Source organism: Sarcophilus harrisii, chromosome 4 (assembly GCF_902635505.1).
Source record: "Sarcophilus harrisii chromosome 4, mSarHar1.11, whole genome shotgun sequence".
NCBI lineage: Eukaryota > Metazoa > Chordata > Mammalia > Dasyuromorphia > Dasyuridae > Sarcophilus > Sarcophilus harrisii.
The window spans coordinates 426,911,360-426,928,078 of NC_045429.1; the positions used below are offsets into that span (position 1 = coordinate 426,911,360).

The window sequence follows — 16,719 nt, forward strand, 5'->3', positions numbered from 1 at the left end:
TATAATTTCTTAAAGCTAGTTGTATTAAATTGTATGTATAAAGTGTATTTTTGGAAACTGAGTTTGGATTGGAATTGCAGTATTCACCTAGTTGCTCTCCTACTAATTTCCACTCATCTGGATTCAATTCTTTTTCCTTAGAGAACCTAGGAAATATGTACTGTATAGTTTCTAAAAGTTCAGTGATCTGCTCCCAAATTATAATCAAACCTTGGCTTTTCATAAGTCTGACAATGCTCTCTACACATTTTCCTTGAATTGGAAAAGGCTGTTTTCTAAACATCTGTCCCATTTTAGCTGAAATTCTACTTTAGCTCTTTAATAAAGTTTCCTTGTGGTACTCACCCTAATTTCTGGGTTGAGGAGACTTCCACTGGATCAGGATTGTGTCTGTCCCACGTTTGGGTGCCAAAATGTAATATTATTCTCTAGTTCTCTGGCAGCAGATTTCTTGGGGGCTTCTGGAGGCAGCCTTCCTTTCTGTTCAGTATAATAATCACCTCAAATGCAGCCAGCTGTTAAAGTCCAAATCCTTCATTATCTCTTCTAAAATCTTATCTCCTTCACTTGGGGCTTGGCTAGTTTTCTGGAGGCCTTCTGGATCTTGGTTTTGGTATTCTCCACAGGATAGCCTGCCACCACTTCTCTGTCTTCCTTTGTTCTACCCAACTGCCGTTTCTGGCTTGTGAATCTCCTGGAGTCAATCCTGGTTGAGGCTCCTAGCTTATATATGCTCTCTTAAAGGTGTGAATCTTGTGGAACTGTAGTAAGTACTAAGTACATCTAGAGAACTGTTAAGCAGCCTGCTAAACAACCATTGTCTCTATCAATTCCACTGACTTAGCGTCTTGAAAGAATTCTAACATCAATCTTTTATTTAGTATTTCTCTTTCTTTTCACCATCAAATTCTTAGAAATAATTTTCTATACTGGACATCTTTATTTCTTTACCTCCTATTCCTCAACTTCTCTTGGTTGGGCTTCTGATTTCACAGCTAGACTGAAACTAGTCTCTAGAAAGTTATAAATGATTTCTTAATTTCTAAATCCAATGGCTTTTTAAAAATCTCTATCTTCCCTGATCTCTCTGTTGCTCTTGATATTATTTTCTTGCCCTCCTCCTGGATCTTTTTTCAATATTTTTGCTTGTGTGTTCTCTCCTGATCCCTACCCACATCTCCCAGACCATTTATTTATTTCTTCTCTATCTTGCTGGATTATTATCCATTTCCTGACATTTTAGTGATAATGTGGGTAACCCAAGAGAGAGCCCTGGGACATTTCCTCTCTCTTCATTGGATAAAATAACAGTGTAGAAAAGTTAGGAACAATAACTGCAGCATTACCTTTGCCAAGAGACTTGGGGAGATATTGAGAATCACAAGTGCATAGGGTTCTTTAATAGTGTAAATGACAGTTGGTCATGGGAGCTAAAATTACAAAATAGCAGGTAATTCCAGTTGGTAAATAAATGGCAGCAAGGTGCAGCACTAAGATCTGAGTCCTGCTATCCTGGTACTGTCTCCCCTCAAGGTAATATCAGCAATCCATGGGAAAGGATTTATTATTGTTGTTGATATTGTTCATACAATAGCAATAAATAGTTATAAGATCCTGTCATTTTGATTCAACTATTCAAATTTTCCTTCATTCTATTGGTTATTTAAAAATAAAATTTTTCCTTATTATGACTTAATACTCTTAACAAACATGAACATTATTCTCTCTCTTTTTAATTAAAGCTTTTTATTTTTAAAACATATGCATGGATAATGGATAATTTTTCAACATTAACTCTAGTAAAACCTTGTGTTCCAATTCCCCTCCCCACTTTTCCCATTGCTTCCCCAGATGATAAATAATCCAAAATATGTTAAACATGGTAGAAATATATGTTAAATCCAATATATGCATACATATTTATTCAATTATCTTGCTGTACAAGAAAAATCAAATCAAAGAGGAAAATAATAAGAAAGAAAATAAAATTCAAGCAAACAACAACAAAAAGAGTGAAAATGCCACGTTGTTAACCATACTCGGTTCCCACAGTCCTCTCTCTGGGTGGAGATGGCTCTCTTCATCACAAGATCATTGGAACTGGTCTGAATCATCTCATTGTTGAAGAGAACCACGTCCATCAGAATTGATCATCATATAATCTTGTTGTTGCCATGTATAATGATCTCCTGGTTCTGCTCATTTCACTTAGCATCAGATCATGTAAGTCTCTCCAGGCCTCTCTGAAATCATCCTGCTGATTGTTTCTTATAGAACAATAATATTCCATAACATTCATATACCACAATTTACCCAACCATTCTCCAGCTGATGGGCATCCACTCAATTTCCAGTTTCTTGCCACTACTAAAAGGGCTGCCAGAAACATTTTTGCACATGTGGGTCCCTTTCCCTCCTTTAAGATCTCTTTGGGATACAGGGCCAGTAGAGACACTGCTGGATCAAAGGGTATGCACAGTTTGATAACTTTTTGAGCCTTGTTCCAAATTGCTCTCCAGAATGGTTGCATCTGTTCACAACTCCACCAATAATATATTACTTGTCCCAGTTTTCCCACATCCCCTCCAACATTCGTCATTTTCTTTTCCTAGCACATCTTAGCCAATCTGAGAGATATGTAGTACTATCTCAGAGTTGCCTTAATTTGCATTCCTCTGATCAATAGTGATTTGGAACATCTTTTCATATGACTTAGAAATGGTTTCAATTTCTTCATTTGAAAATTGTCTGTTCATATCCTTTGACCATTTATCAATTAGTGGATGGCTTGAATTCTTATAAATTTGAGTCAATTCTCTATATACTTTAGAAATGAGACTTTTATCAGAGCCCTCAAATGTAAAAATGTTTTCCCAGTTCATTGCTTCCCTTCTAATCTTACAAACACAAACATTTCAACATACAAAGAAGAAAGAAGACTGATTAACAAATTGTGAACTTGTTATATATAGTTTAAATAACATTGCTCTGTTTCTTTGGGTCCCTTTCTGTATCTTATTTTATTTTTTTCTGTGCAATTAAAAAAACCCACTTTAAAAAAAAAAAACATTTTTGTCACTATTAATTCACTCTCCCCTAAATAAAAATCTACTCTTGTAACAAATATGTAGAATCAAGCAAAACAAATCGATCCCTTGGCCTTTTAAAAAATTTCACCTCTCTTTCTGCACTTCTTTTTTTTATTACTTCTTTACCAAGAAACTCTGAAATCATGAATAGATACTTCTTTCACCATCTTTCTGAAGTCCCCTGCATTATTGTGGTCACTGCATAACTGGTTCAAATGACTTGGGCCCCGCTGTGGCCCTTGCTGTACATTATCACTGAGCCATCCAAAAAACCCACTAACATGGGTATTGTCACCACCATGGAGTGGGGCTGAAGCTGTTGACTGGGTCCTGGACCCACCTGAACATTATGGATAGTCCTTTTTAGATCACTCAGGAAACAGGAAGGCAGAAGGAGGGGGAAGCAGGGAACTCAGATTAATTTTCAGAAAAGTTTTAACTGAGAATAGTAGAGAGTCTAGAATGGACCCACTCCAGACCCAGAGTTGGGAGAAAAAGGAGTACTTGATGTTTGGGCTTTTGTTGGGGATTTGGAGCCAGGGCACTGTGTTAAGTGGTTCCAGAAACAGGATGGTAGTGCACATCTCAAAGTAGATTGCATTACAGATTGGACCAAGTGCATTTGTGAGCCAGCGCTGTGCACTGAGCCAGATAACAAAGCCAAGTGCTTTTTAATTCTAAAGTGGACTACAAGACTGAGGTTTCAAATCACAAGATGAGTGCATTGCAGATAATTTTTGTGGAGGAACCACCCTTCTCTAAGACAGTTAATTCCCTGTGTGGCTTTTCTGCTTGTGTGTTAAGTGGGAAAGGACCTCTTGTCCTCCTGTGAACTCACTGGTTTGGATATATGTGACAATGGCAATGATTGGGTTACTAAAATTTCTGGCTTTTTGCAGCATTTTTCTCTATCAAGGGAACTGCCAGTTCTCTTTCAACTTTAGACTCTCCTATTTCCAGAAAGAGAGGATAGACTGAGCTAGACATTGCTATGTACAAGTGATCAACAGTTGACACACACATGACCAAGAGGTGAAATGCACGTGATATGTGTACCTATGACTTGTGATATGTGATCAACATATGATACGCACAAAGGTACTTGTAATGTACACAACACAGAGGATCAGGATCAGATGATACTCACTTGTCATTCATGTGACACATGTGATCGACAAGCAATGAACATGTCACTAACACCGATTTTTATGTGATATGATGCATGTGTGACCAGCATACAATGCACACAATCTATGTAAGTGCTTGTCTCAGGCAATTAGTATATGATATACTTGGGATCAACAGGTGACCTTGCATAAATTATTTAATCCTCTCTGTATTCTAGTCAGCAGCATAAGGCTACAAATTACAAAGAAGGTGCTAACTTGTATTGATAAATTTTCTTCACTTAGGAGTTTTTTATATCAATGAAATAATAGGTCCAGTCCCTACTCCCTACAGGAGTAAAGATGGTGGCCTACATTTATATAGTGCTTTAATGTTAACAAGATACTATTCATATCAACCCTGTGGTGTAGGGTTGTAAATAACACTGCTAATTTATTGATGAAAAAACTTTCATGATGAACCAATTGAGTCCTTAGGTGGTAAAGTAGCTTATCAAAAATTATACAGTCAGTTCTAGAACTGGGTCTTAAATTCAGGTTTCTTAAATCCAGCACATGGTTAAATCCGGTGCTCTTTCCATTGTGCTATACTGCAATGAGAGGACTTAGCCTAATCAGTATATGTAGGTATATGATGAAATCAGATTATATATAAGTCTTTGAAAGCTAAGCAGAAAGAGTTTAGAGAAGAAAGGGATTTATTTCTGAATTTAATTTTTTTTATATGTTGTTTTTCCTGCTAAAAAGGTACAATAGTCTTTAGTGGGTGGAAAAGCTTTTTTTTTTTTTTTTTTAATCTCTCTCTTCCTTCACATTTCTACAGTTAATGTGATGGGAAATAAGTGAAGATTATTGAGAAAAAGAATGAAGATAAAGGGAATATTTGAGAAAGAATATCTGTTTAGGCATATATAAATATCTTCTTGTGGATCTTAAGAAGTGATTGTTGTGTTTAAAAACAAAAAAACATTTTGGACAGGTTGATGGAATATTGGAAATTCTTGTTAATTTCCTCTCACCATATATCTTTAGGCAAATAGCTCTTGTTCTTATACATTTGTATTTATTCCTTATATATCTTTATTTAAATTCCAGATACATTTATTAAGCACCTATACTATGTTTGTGTTAGGCACTATCAGTAATGGGAAGTTTAAATGAGAAAAGAGTCCCTTATAAAGCTTACAGTGTAGTATGGAGACAAAACAAATACACAAATGATTTTTTATTATAAAGTTGATAGCCATTGACAAAGACAAAAAAAATCAAGGAAATGAAATAGAATGAGGATTAACTCTTATCTAAGATCTTCAGTACTTAATAAAAGAAAACCAAATGAGTTAACAGAAAATAAGCACAAATGTTTGCTTTGTATTTCTTTTCAAGTCCAGCTAAAGTTTTACTATCTTCATTTTTATTTTTTCCTCAAATATAGTTTTAGTTAGTGTGTGTATAGTTCTGATTCTAATAATTTTGCCTTTCACTTTTTCTGTTTTATTTCTGTATTTCCTAGTGTGCTTTGTTGTAATTTTAATAACACTACATTATATTACATAAATATATGGCTATGAATCTGTGATTTTGGCAATATGGATACTCTCTTTAATAGTGCATATAACAAAGCATCCATACCTTCTTATCCATGTCCTTCTATAAAGCCTCTCTAAAAGAATCACCTAACATGTTGGGTATTTACCTCTAGATTTTTTTCACCTTCTTTGTTATTTTGTCATCCTTTGTTACTATTACATGATCTGCCCATCTTCTTAACCTCCTCCTTCATGCAGGTTAGGCAAATTTTTCCTTTAAAAAGTATTGATTGGGGCAGCTAGGTGGTATAGTGGATAGAACACCAGCCCGGAACTCAGGAGGACCCGAGTTCAAATTTGACCTCAGATACTTAACACTTCTTAGCCGTGTTACCCTGAGCAAGTCATTTAACCTCAATTGCCTTAGCAAAAATATATATATTGATTGGCTCAGTGTACGAAAGGTTCAGGCTATTAACATTGCTTCTTAGTCTGAGTATAAAGAACCTACAAGAAATTCTTGAATGCTTGGCTGGTGGATGATGATAAGCAACTCTAGTGAAGGTATTTCCCTTAGCTAAATCATCTTGAGGCATCTTCCATTTTTGTCCTTGTTCCATATCCTTCTCCTGCTATGGATAAATTAATCTTTTTTTGTTAACTGTTGCATGACCTAGATATGTCTCTTTTTATTAATAAGTCTTCATTAATAGAGCTTCTTCGAAAGGGAACTTGCTGTGTCAATATAATAATGGGTCTGGTCTCTAGCCTCCTATTAAATTTTTAGGATAAAGTCTAGTCATGAAATTGTTGAGTCAAAAATCAATTTTGTTATTTATTGTACACATTCAATGTTACTGTCAAGTTAACGGCATGGTAAAAGATTCTGAAAGACTACAGTTAACTGCCAAGAGAGCTTGTGTCTCTAAGGGAGGACTCAAGGAGTTAACTGTCATCTTTGAGGGGGTTTGAAGAGACATTTTTGAGATAACTGAGTTTACTTCTTATCCGTGGAGAAGCTGTCCCAAGAATCTCTTGAGAGATTTTAACTGCTGTCTTCAGGGAATTTAATTGTTGAACTGAGATTCCAGTGTTTTGAAGGTCAGAGGTTACAGCCATTAGTAAAAAAAAAAAAAAGCTACTCTAGCTATGACCTCTCTCACAGCTGAAACATTTCTGAAAGATTAATTTATGTATTCAAATTATATTTTACTATTAATAGATATAGTAATATTGATGCTTGTCTAAGCCCATAAGATCAAAGTTTGAGATTGAGAAAGGAGAAAAAGCTTATGTGGAAAGAGGTTTCCTCTGTTGTTCTTATAAAATAGGGTGCCAACTTGGATAATTAGTGACAGATTTTACATTTTTGTTTAATTCCTATTCAGACCTATTATACTGCTTTTAAATGTAGTGAGAGAGAATTAAAAGGCAATAATCAAATAAACAGGCCTTAAGGAGTGGGGTTTTGGTATTTTTGTCCTCGAGCACCTGAGATGTATTGCTCCCACACTGTATCACACACCCGACAAAGGTCTCTCTGTGTGAGATCTCTTCCAAGGGATAGCTATCCATGTAGGGTAGGAAACATTTTCTTATACATTAATATTCACTTCATCTAATCATCTAGACTTCTGTGGCTTTCTACTCTCTGAAGAACTGATCTTATTCAGCTAACTGAAAGTTCAATTTTCATATATGCAGTATGGGAAAAAACGCAAAAGGTGGTGGGGAGCAAACAGACAAAAAAACAAATTAACCATGGAGTGTCTTGTTAGGGGAACATCCAGGAGGTCAGTATCAGTGGATGAAAGAATACATAGTTGGGAGTAAAGTAAAAGAAAACTGAAAAAATAAAAGAGAGTTAGGTTATAAAAAGTTTTAAGTGCCAATCCGAGGGTTTTGTATCCTGCTGGTGATAGGGAGCCATTGAAGTTTCTTGAGTAGTAGGGGGTGACATGGTCAGACCTGTGCTTTCTTTCCTTTCTTCTAAAGCCACTGCAATGTGGCTTCTGAACTCATCATTCAACTGAAATTGCTCTCCAAAGACACTGATGGTTTCTTAATCGACAAATCTAATGTCCTCCTCTCAATTCTCATAGTCCTGGATCTTTCTGCAATCTTTGAAACTGTCACCCATGTCTGCATTTTCTCTTCTCCTTTTTTTATAGCATTGGCTCTCCTCTTATTTCTTTGATCACACCTTCTCAATCTCTTTGCTAGAATGGTTGCTGCAGTTCACACCCCTAACTATGGGTGGTCCCTGGACTTTAGCACAGTAGTAGCCCACATTCTGTGAATGTCTGCTGATTGCTTAGTTAAAGAGAGAAAAAGGAAGCAGCTTAGAATACAGGCTCCTGCCTCTATTTTTTGTATTTACTATTTATAGCAACTCATTTTTTTTTGGTGGCTAAAAACTGGAAACCATAGCGATGCCTATCAATTGGGAAATGGTTAGACAAGCTGTGGTATATGATTGTAATGAAATATTGTGCAGTAAAAAAAAAAAAAAAAAAAAAAAAAAAAAGCAGAATGATTTTGGAATAACCTGGAAAAACTTAGATGAATTGATACATAGTGAAAAGAACAGAACCAAAAGAACATTGTACATAGTAACAGCAATGTTGTTCCATGAACTGTGAATGACAGCTGTTCTCAGCAACACAATGATCCAAGAAAATTCCAAAGGACTAATGATGAAGCATGCTGTCTCCAGAGAAAGAACTGATGTTGATTGAATACAAACTGAAGCATGCTATGTTCCACTTTCATTTTTATTTTAATTTGAGCCTTCTTGTACAAAATGACTAATATGGAAATGTTTTACTTAATCACATAACTTGTATCTTATTGCTTACTGCCTCATGGAGGCGGGAGGGAAGAGAGAATTTGAAACTCAAAAGTTTAAATAAAAATGTTTTAAAAAATTAAAAATAAAGAGAATGTTATAATTTGAGGGTAACCCTATTTTCCATGCCAAAAATTGGGACAGATGGTCTGGTAAACAAGATCACTTTTTGCACAAATCTTTAAAATGCAATTGTTGTTCTTGAAATTGAGTGTCCTAAAAAACCCAAGGTGATGGTTGCTATGATCATAGCATAAACTGAAACTGGAAGTCCTAAGGGAATTAAGAGTAGGATGAAGAGATGTGAACATTTAGACTTCATTTGTTGCTCACGTAGGATCATTATGGCACATCTAGAGCATCTAGTCTCCTTAATATCCTGGAGGATGCAATTTCCTGTGACTTTTTTTTACTCATTTGTAGACAATTTTTCCTCTTCATCATGACCACGTTGAACTAGGAGTCAACTTCTCCCCCATATTTGTAGGTAAGAACCATGTGGAAGTCCAGAGACCTCAAGTCTTTACTTTTAAGTAGGATCTAGTCTAGCTTAATTTCCTCGACCGCCCAATTTTTTGTATTTTTCTTTTTTTTACTCATTTGTAGAGGTCTTCCCCTTTTCGTGACTATGTAAGACCAGACGTTGAGACTCCCCGTAATAGCTGCCTAAAAGACGAAGAAAACGGACAACTACCAACTGCTGCCAAAAGAACCATCCTCGCAGACCTCCCTGAATTAGAAGAGCTCCCGAAGCCAGTCGAAAAGGCGGGAAAGGGAAATCAACTACAACTCCCGACAGGCTCCGCTCCTGAAGGTGACATCACCGCCCGGCCTCGCCTCCTGTCCCCCGTCTCCCCCGCAAGGAACACTCCGGCATAAACTACATTTCCCGAGAGGCCTCGCGCCGCCTAACAACCCTCCTCCCCTTGTTCCTCTCGGACAACGCCGCTGGGCGCGCGCGCGCGCTCGCTGGCTCGGCCTCCCGAGGGGAGGGAGCGTGTAAAGGAGGGGGAGGACCGCTCTGGGGAGGGGGCGGGGGTACGGCTCGCTCGCTCGCTCGCTCGCTCGCAAGATGGCGGACGAGGACGGGGAAGGGATTCACCCTTCAGCCCCTCAGCGGAACGGCGGCGGCGGCGGCGGGTCCGGGCTCCTGGGCGCCGGGAACGGCGGCGGGGGCGGCCCGCGGGTGGTGCGCATTGTCAAGTCCGAGTCCGGCTATGGCTTCAACGTGCGGGGCCAAGTGAGCGAGGGCGGGCAGCTGCGGAGCATCAACGGGGAGCTGTACGCGCCGCTGCAGCATGTGAGCGCCGTGCTGCCCGGGGGGGCCGCCGACCGAGCCGGGGTGCGCAAGGGGGACCGCATTCTGGAGGTGTGAGTATCGGGGCCCCGGCCCATCCCCCGCCCCCGCCCCCCGGGGCTCGGGCGCTGCGGCGCTCCCCGCGGCGGCCGGAGACACCCCCGGAGCCCCGGCGGGGCCCATCCCTCTGCCCCGGGGCCGGCCCGGCGGGAGCCCGCGCCCCCTCGCTCTCCGCCCGCGCCCCTCGGCTCCTGCCGGCGCCGGTGCCGTGACAGCCGCTCGTCTGTCGCGCCCGCCGCGTGTGCTCCGGGCCGCCCTCTCCCTTCTCCTCGAAGCCCTTCTCTGCCTGGGCATCCCCTCCCGTGCCCTTGTGCCCCGCCGCCGTCCCTGGGCTTCCTTTTGTCTCGGATGCGGCCCCGCTTCGGGCAGCCTCGAGTCCCTCTCGCGCCTGGTGGCATTTTCCATTCCCTTGCCCTACATCCTGTTCTTGGTTCCCCTCACCCCCCGTCTTGTAAGTTTTACGCCTCTGCCTTTCTGCCCATCGTGGCCCCGGCCCTCCCCCGCCCCTCCGGCCGTCTGGGGGGCTGTGGCATCGTCAGTCCGGGATTTGCACTTGAAGGTTTAAAAAGTGTGTGTGTGTGTGTGGGCGCGCGTGTGTCCGTGCGGGAGGCCCCCCCCCCACCGTGTCCTTCACTCCGCTATTTCTGTACTGCCTGTATTCCCACCGCTTTCCTCTCGCACCTCTTTCTCTGACTGACTTGCGTCCTCCTCCTTAGCAGAATATTCCGTCTGGGCTCCGTGTTTTCCCCAAATTCCCTTTCCACCCCAGCAGTCCCTCCCTCCCTTCAGGCCCTCACCTAGTAGAACCGTTGGGTAGGCCAGGGTTTAAGAGGCGGCAGTATCCTGAAGGTGTGTCTGGGGAATGAAGCGGCCCCTTCTTCTTCAGCATTGGCCTCCTCCTGTGGCACTTTCCCCTTGGCGTTCCTCATCCTTCCTATCTCAGTGACAAGGCTCCTTGGCCAGGTGAATGTTTTCTTCTTTTTTTCTCCACTTTCAAAGAGTTCTGCTGTTTCTCAGCCTGGTGTGCCAGGATATTAATCTCAAGGAGATCCGGGCACTAAGACCTGTATTGCACTGGTGATCCTTCTTTTTCCATTACCTGAGCCTAGAATTCTGTTCTTTCCAGATTACAGAAAATGCCTCTTATCCTCTCCCGTTAGCAGCTCTTGGGAGTCAGTTTCCTTTCCCTGTGGAAGTTCATGTTAGGTTTATTTGCATTTATTTTTGATTTTCAAAGTCCACAAAGCTTCCCTGGGCACCATATAATGGAAAAAAGTGGCAATTGCATCACAGAACTGAACTAATTGGGAAACCTTGAAAACTCATCTGTACAACTTCCTTCTGCTGTTCCAAATTCAAATCTTGTCCTTTGTTGTATCTTGTTTGGTCATGCTGAGTATGAATAATAAAAAAAAAAAGTCAATTAAGTAGACCCTAATACTTTTTGAAAAAATTAATATTTTTGTTTTTATATCTCCTTCATTTCTGAATATTCCCTAGTAATTCCTTCTAAACACAGATTTTTTACAAAGGGAAAATAAGCAAGATTAACTAGCACTTCAACTGAGTTTGACCATCTATATACTTTTTCACATCCACAGTCCCAATTTTCAGAAAGGCAAAGAGGTAATTTTCTCATCTCTCCTTTGGGTCTGGGCTTAATCATCATAATCACTTAAATTCAGTTATGGCTTTTTTTGTCTTTGTTCTTTTCAGTTACATTATATTAATCATGTATATTGTTTTTCTGATTCTGCTTCCTTTAGACTCAATATCAGTTCATATAAATCTTCCCAAACTTCTTAGAATTCTTCATGCTCATAATTTCCTCATGGTACAATAATATTCCATTACATTCCCGAGCCGTTAATTGGTTCAGCTCTTTTCTTACTAGTTCATGGGAGTCCACCTTGTTTCCACTTTTTTGCTACCACAGAAAGTGTAGCTATGAACATTTTGGTGGGTATGGGTAGATTTAACTTAAGGGGAATGTTTGGTTGCTAGAGGAAGAAGGGCACAGCAAGGATTTCATTTCCTAGTTTTGATCATGGTTGGTGACCGTGCTTATTTTCCTATAGAAATGTGTATGCTTATTCTCAGAAATATTCCAGTTCTTCCCTGTAAAATGTTTTAAGAGAGCTTCTCTATTTTTCAGATAGGTGTCAGGGATAGGTAAAGGTAATCATTGTATAGCTGTGGCTTAAATTGCCTGTGATCTTGATCCTGTAAGTTTCCACATAGTTTTTTTTTTAAATGTCATTTGTATTTTGTTTTTTCCTTCAAAAGAATTAGTTGTGTTTTTCCATTTTATACAGTTGTTTGGACAGTTTATAGTGTTATGAGTAGGCAGAGGAACTTATAATTTAGGACTAAAAGGTATGGGAGTTTGTATATAAGTGAAATTGTTTACTTTTTAAAAACATCTATTCACAAAGGCATTTTTTACACTGGGGATATGGCATCGTGTTTGGGTTGAGTTTAGCATTGTTCACTTCGTCCTCTACAAAACAGTATCGGATTTAGGAATTTGTTTTATCATAAGGCTTAGTTTTGCAGTGGGCATAGGATTTCTGGGCTCTCAATCTTACTGCATACTCAAAGCCTTCCTGTTTAGTTTCCACCTAGTAATCTTTCCCAATGTAACATACATTGAGTGTAACTTTCTTTGATCTAAATGTACCCTCAGGCTAAAGAGTGAAGAGTTTGTCCAAAAAATAGAACCAAAATAAATATGTCTGCACTTAGTCGGGAAAGAATTGTTGACTGCAGGTTAATTTTCTTTGGATTAATTTATTTCTGAAGGCTCATGACTGATTTCTTGTTGCCCTGAGGAAGGCTTTGGATATGGAATTTGTGGTTTGGATATGGAATTTGTATTTTCCCTCCATATTTTTGAGAGCTTATCTTTGTTACTTGGTGTGCTTGTCTTAGTCTCTTGGGTATATGTTTTGTTGGAAATAGAATTTGCAGCCTTCAGTCAGTTAAGTCTGTTAATAGAGTAAGTGAAGGTCATGCTAATGCTTTGTCATTTTGGATTACTTGATTGGAATCCCATTGATGGGCAATTGCCAGTCATCATAGTGTTTATGGTGGAGAAAATATACCTTTTATCTCAGATCTTTTGCCCATGAAATTAAGCATTAGGAAATGCCTGCTGAAAGTCAGTTAATTTTTTACAACTTTTTAAAGAGAATTACCTGGTCATAAAATTTTTTGGCTTCACTCCATAAGAATGTCTGGAGTAGTGGCCATTACAAGTTAAGTTTAAGAATAAAACCTTAACTTTAATTGGTTAAAACCTCTTAAAAGAACTGCTTTCTCTAATGTGGCATGATTCGCTCTCAGTTAGTTTTGACAGTGAAATATTTGTGTATTTTATTACTAGAATTCTTTATTAAATCTTTATTGTTATGTTTACTGTGGGATATGCCAGAAGGAACCAAAGCTGTACTTAGAAAATTGATTTAATTGTTAATCTTTTTATGTCCTAATCTGTGTGGAAAAGCAGTGAAATATTACATAGAATAGTAAAGTAGAGTGACTGTAATATCAAGATTAACTTTACTTTTGTAGCTCCACTCATATCAATTACTTCCTTGATCTAAGATGCTGCACTATCAACTTATTTATTTTACTCTGAACAGAGTTCCTTGATTTTTCTAGAAAAAATTGTGGCATAGAATTTAGTAGGTATATTTGATTCTCCTCCTGTTCTTTCCAACGACTTGTCATTTTGACCTCTTTGCAGTTCAGCTGTGTCTTTGTAAACTCAGGTGGGAGGAGAAATTTGGTGAGCACTCAGATAGTGTCAGATCATTTAATAGCTTTGTATTTGACTTCATCCTCTTAATTATTTTCTAAGTTGTGAGACAGATGACTTAAATAAGTAATTTGTGTCCTTGTTATCTTTACTCAATTGACTGCTAGTGAAGCAACTATATCCATCATAATTATAAACCCAGGAAATAACTTAGTTTTGTAGAGATCGTGGAAAACAATAAAAATAAATCCAGAAATAGTACTTCCTTTCAGAAATAGTTCCCATAGCAGTACGAAGACAAGGAGGGAGGCCTTTGTGAGTACCTGCATATTTGCCTCTTTGTATGGATTAGGAAGGTTGCTGGGACCAGCTCTTTCCACTCATATTGGCTTGGGATACCTTGCATTCAGATGATGTCTACACTTTGTTTCTGATGTGGACTTGTTAATATGTCCCCTAAGGCAACAAATTACTAATGAAATGAGTCTCATTGGGAAATCCTATGATCTGACAAAGAAGCAAAGTGACTTAATTGACACAGTGAATTCATTGTGATGCTTAAAACCTGTGTACATCATCCCTATTTAACTGTACTGGTTCTGCCTGTGCCTGTTAAAGCTCATTTGGTTAGAACTTAAGTTTTAATGAATCTAAGGTTTTGATCTGAGTCAATTAGATTCACTTTACCCCTAATCTTGGCTAAATTTCCTAAAAATGAATACTGTGAAGCAAACAGATGAAATACCTTAGATATATATATTCCTATATCTTTACAACCAGAAGAATAGCTCAAGGGAGATGCTCTACCAACTCCAGAGTGTGAGCATTCCCTTGGGATCTAGCCAGTGGTCCTGTTTTCTCACCATATTATCTCCCTTAGCATTCTAATTCACTCCCATGACTTATAACTACTCTTTCATAGCAGTTAACTCTCACACCTGTTTTCTGTCTGGAACTTACATCTAGTTTCAGACACATACCTCTGTTTTATAGGATATTTGCACCCAGATGTCCTCTAGCATCTCAAGCTCAATTCCTAATCTAAGCTTGTACCATTTTTCCCTATACCTAATTGTTTTCCTAATTTCTGACTTGAATTTTATTACTCATGTAGTTTCATGTTTGAAACCTTGGGGTTTTCTTGTATTGTTTTCTCTTGTTTTCCTATCTACTTAGTGACCCAAGCCATTTAGATTTCACTAGTGTGATAGAACATTTCAAATCTCTCCAATGTCTTTGGCTTCAGATCTTTAGGGATTCTCTATGGAATACTAGGTAAAGTTTAGGCTCTTTGGCATTCAGGGCACTTCACCATTTGGTGCCATCCTGCCCTTATTGTTTTTAGATGATTTCAGTAAACAAAAATTTTATTTTTCCTCCCTCCCCATTGAGGGAGAATAATGAAAAACAAAACTCTTGTAATAGATAAGCTTAGTCAAGCAAAACTCTCTCCCACTGTGGCCATATTTTAAAAATATGCCTCCCTTTGAGCCCAGTACCTCTTGGTCAGGATGTGGACAGCTGGCTCATCATGGCTCCTTTAATGGTGTGGTTTGCCATCCCCTTTTCCAGCCTTCTAATTCTCTTCTTTGTACTTGTTATTTATCTCAAACTGGATTATTTTGTACCCAGAATATAACCTGTAATGCCTTGCTTTTGGGGTTTTTTTCATGTTATTCCCTGTGCCTGGAATGTCTTTCTTCCTTCCCCCACTTATTTCCTCTCTCCTCGCCATGATCTGCCTATTGGATTACTATCGGTCCTTTTAAGTCCCAATTCAGATGCCATTCTTCCATAAAACCCTTCTCTCAGTTGCATCCGGTGATGACCTTCCCCCTTGGACCTTTACATAACACATGATTTTGTAACTCTAATGCAGTTGGGTAATAATGTGTATTTTACTCATCTGGATTTGTCTTATTCCTCCACTTGACTGTAAGCCTCATAAGGACAGGAAATATGTCTTAATATAAACTTTGTATCTTCTTCAGCACCTGTTTTCCATGGGACACTTAGTAGAAATTTGTGTAAAGGAATCAGTGGTATCTTATTTTGTATGTGAATGGCAGAGCATGGTTCTGTGTGCATAAAATCTATGATATCTGGTTAAGAGATTGGTCTCTTTTTTTGCCAGAAGGGAAAATTGTGGCATAAGGAGTCTGAGCTTTCTCAAAGACTGAACCAGATTTAAGAGTTTCAGTATCTATTTCTTGTATTGTGTCAGGTTTTATTTTTTGGCTTTTTTTTTTTTTTTTTTAGGTGGAGGAAAAATTTCACATTCTAACTCTTTGATGTAAGAGGGCAGCTAATAGAGAGCAACTGGAATCTTCCAATATGTTTCAAGCCCCAAATTATTGTAATTTGATTTTTGAATTCCTTAGGAATAGAAATAAGCTGTCAGTTTCATCTTTAATCTGTAGATGTAGGGTCTGGCATCTCTCCTGGCTCTGTCACTTTTCTGCTCATTGCCCTGTGGATCTATTTCTTTAACTCACAAGTGTTACCTTTAATCTTTTTCCTTTTAGCATGTTGTATATTGGTGGGAGTTAAAGGAATTAAAGACCAAAAACAATCTATTTAAATACCAAGGGTCACTTTCCTCTCCCATGTTTAATTTCAAAATGAAAGTCAAAGAAAAACATTTCAAACAAATACAAGGATTAATGATGACAAGCAAGTTAATTTTCTTTGCTGGAAATGTCATTCAGGACACTAAGAAGGTTAAGTGTTCTAGTGTGAAATGAGTCAAGTATTAGGTAATATATGTACACCTGGGATTCATTGGTAATTACTAATTCTTTTGGCCCCTGCCAACTAAATAATATTCTTATATTAGTTGAGGAAATAGACTTAATCAGCAGAATATTTAAGGACCTGAGCAAGAAATAAGGAATTCTGCAAGAGTATGGCTGTTTTATTTTCACCTATGAACTTTCATTGTTAGAGAAGTCTCCTTTGGAGTGATTTGTCCTTTAAGCTATCTGACACTCTTCAGCCATGATTGTCAGA

The 16,719-nt window shown here is 38.7% G+C and overlaps 1 protein-coding gene and 1 long non-coding RNA gene across 2 annotated transcripts in view; one reads left to right on the top strand and one right to left on the bottom strand.

The window, feature by feature from the left end:
- Positions 1-8,914: 8,914 nt before the first annotated feature.
- LOC116423433 lies at positions 8,915-10,835 on the bottom strand. Its single transcript, XR_004234047.1, has 2 exons — positions 10,748-10,835; positions 8,915-9,259 (listed from the first exon to the last, which is right to left on the bottom strand). It is a non-coding gene; the product is annotated as an uncharacterized LOC116423433 (long non-coding RNA).
- Positions 9,651-16,719, top strand: part of SNX27 (sorting nexin 27) — a 70,191-nt gene continuing 63,122 nt past the window's right edge. Inside the window, exon 1 of the mRNA XM_031967538.1 lies at positions 9,651-9,964. Coding sequence (XP_031823398.1) covers positions 9,666-9,964 — 299 coding nt within the window. The 5' untranslated portion in view covers positions 9,651-9,665. The remainder of the gene's footprint in view (positions 9,965-16,719) is intronic.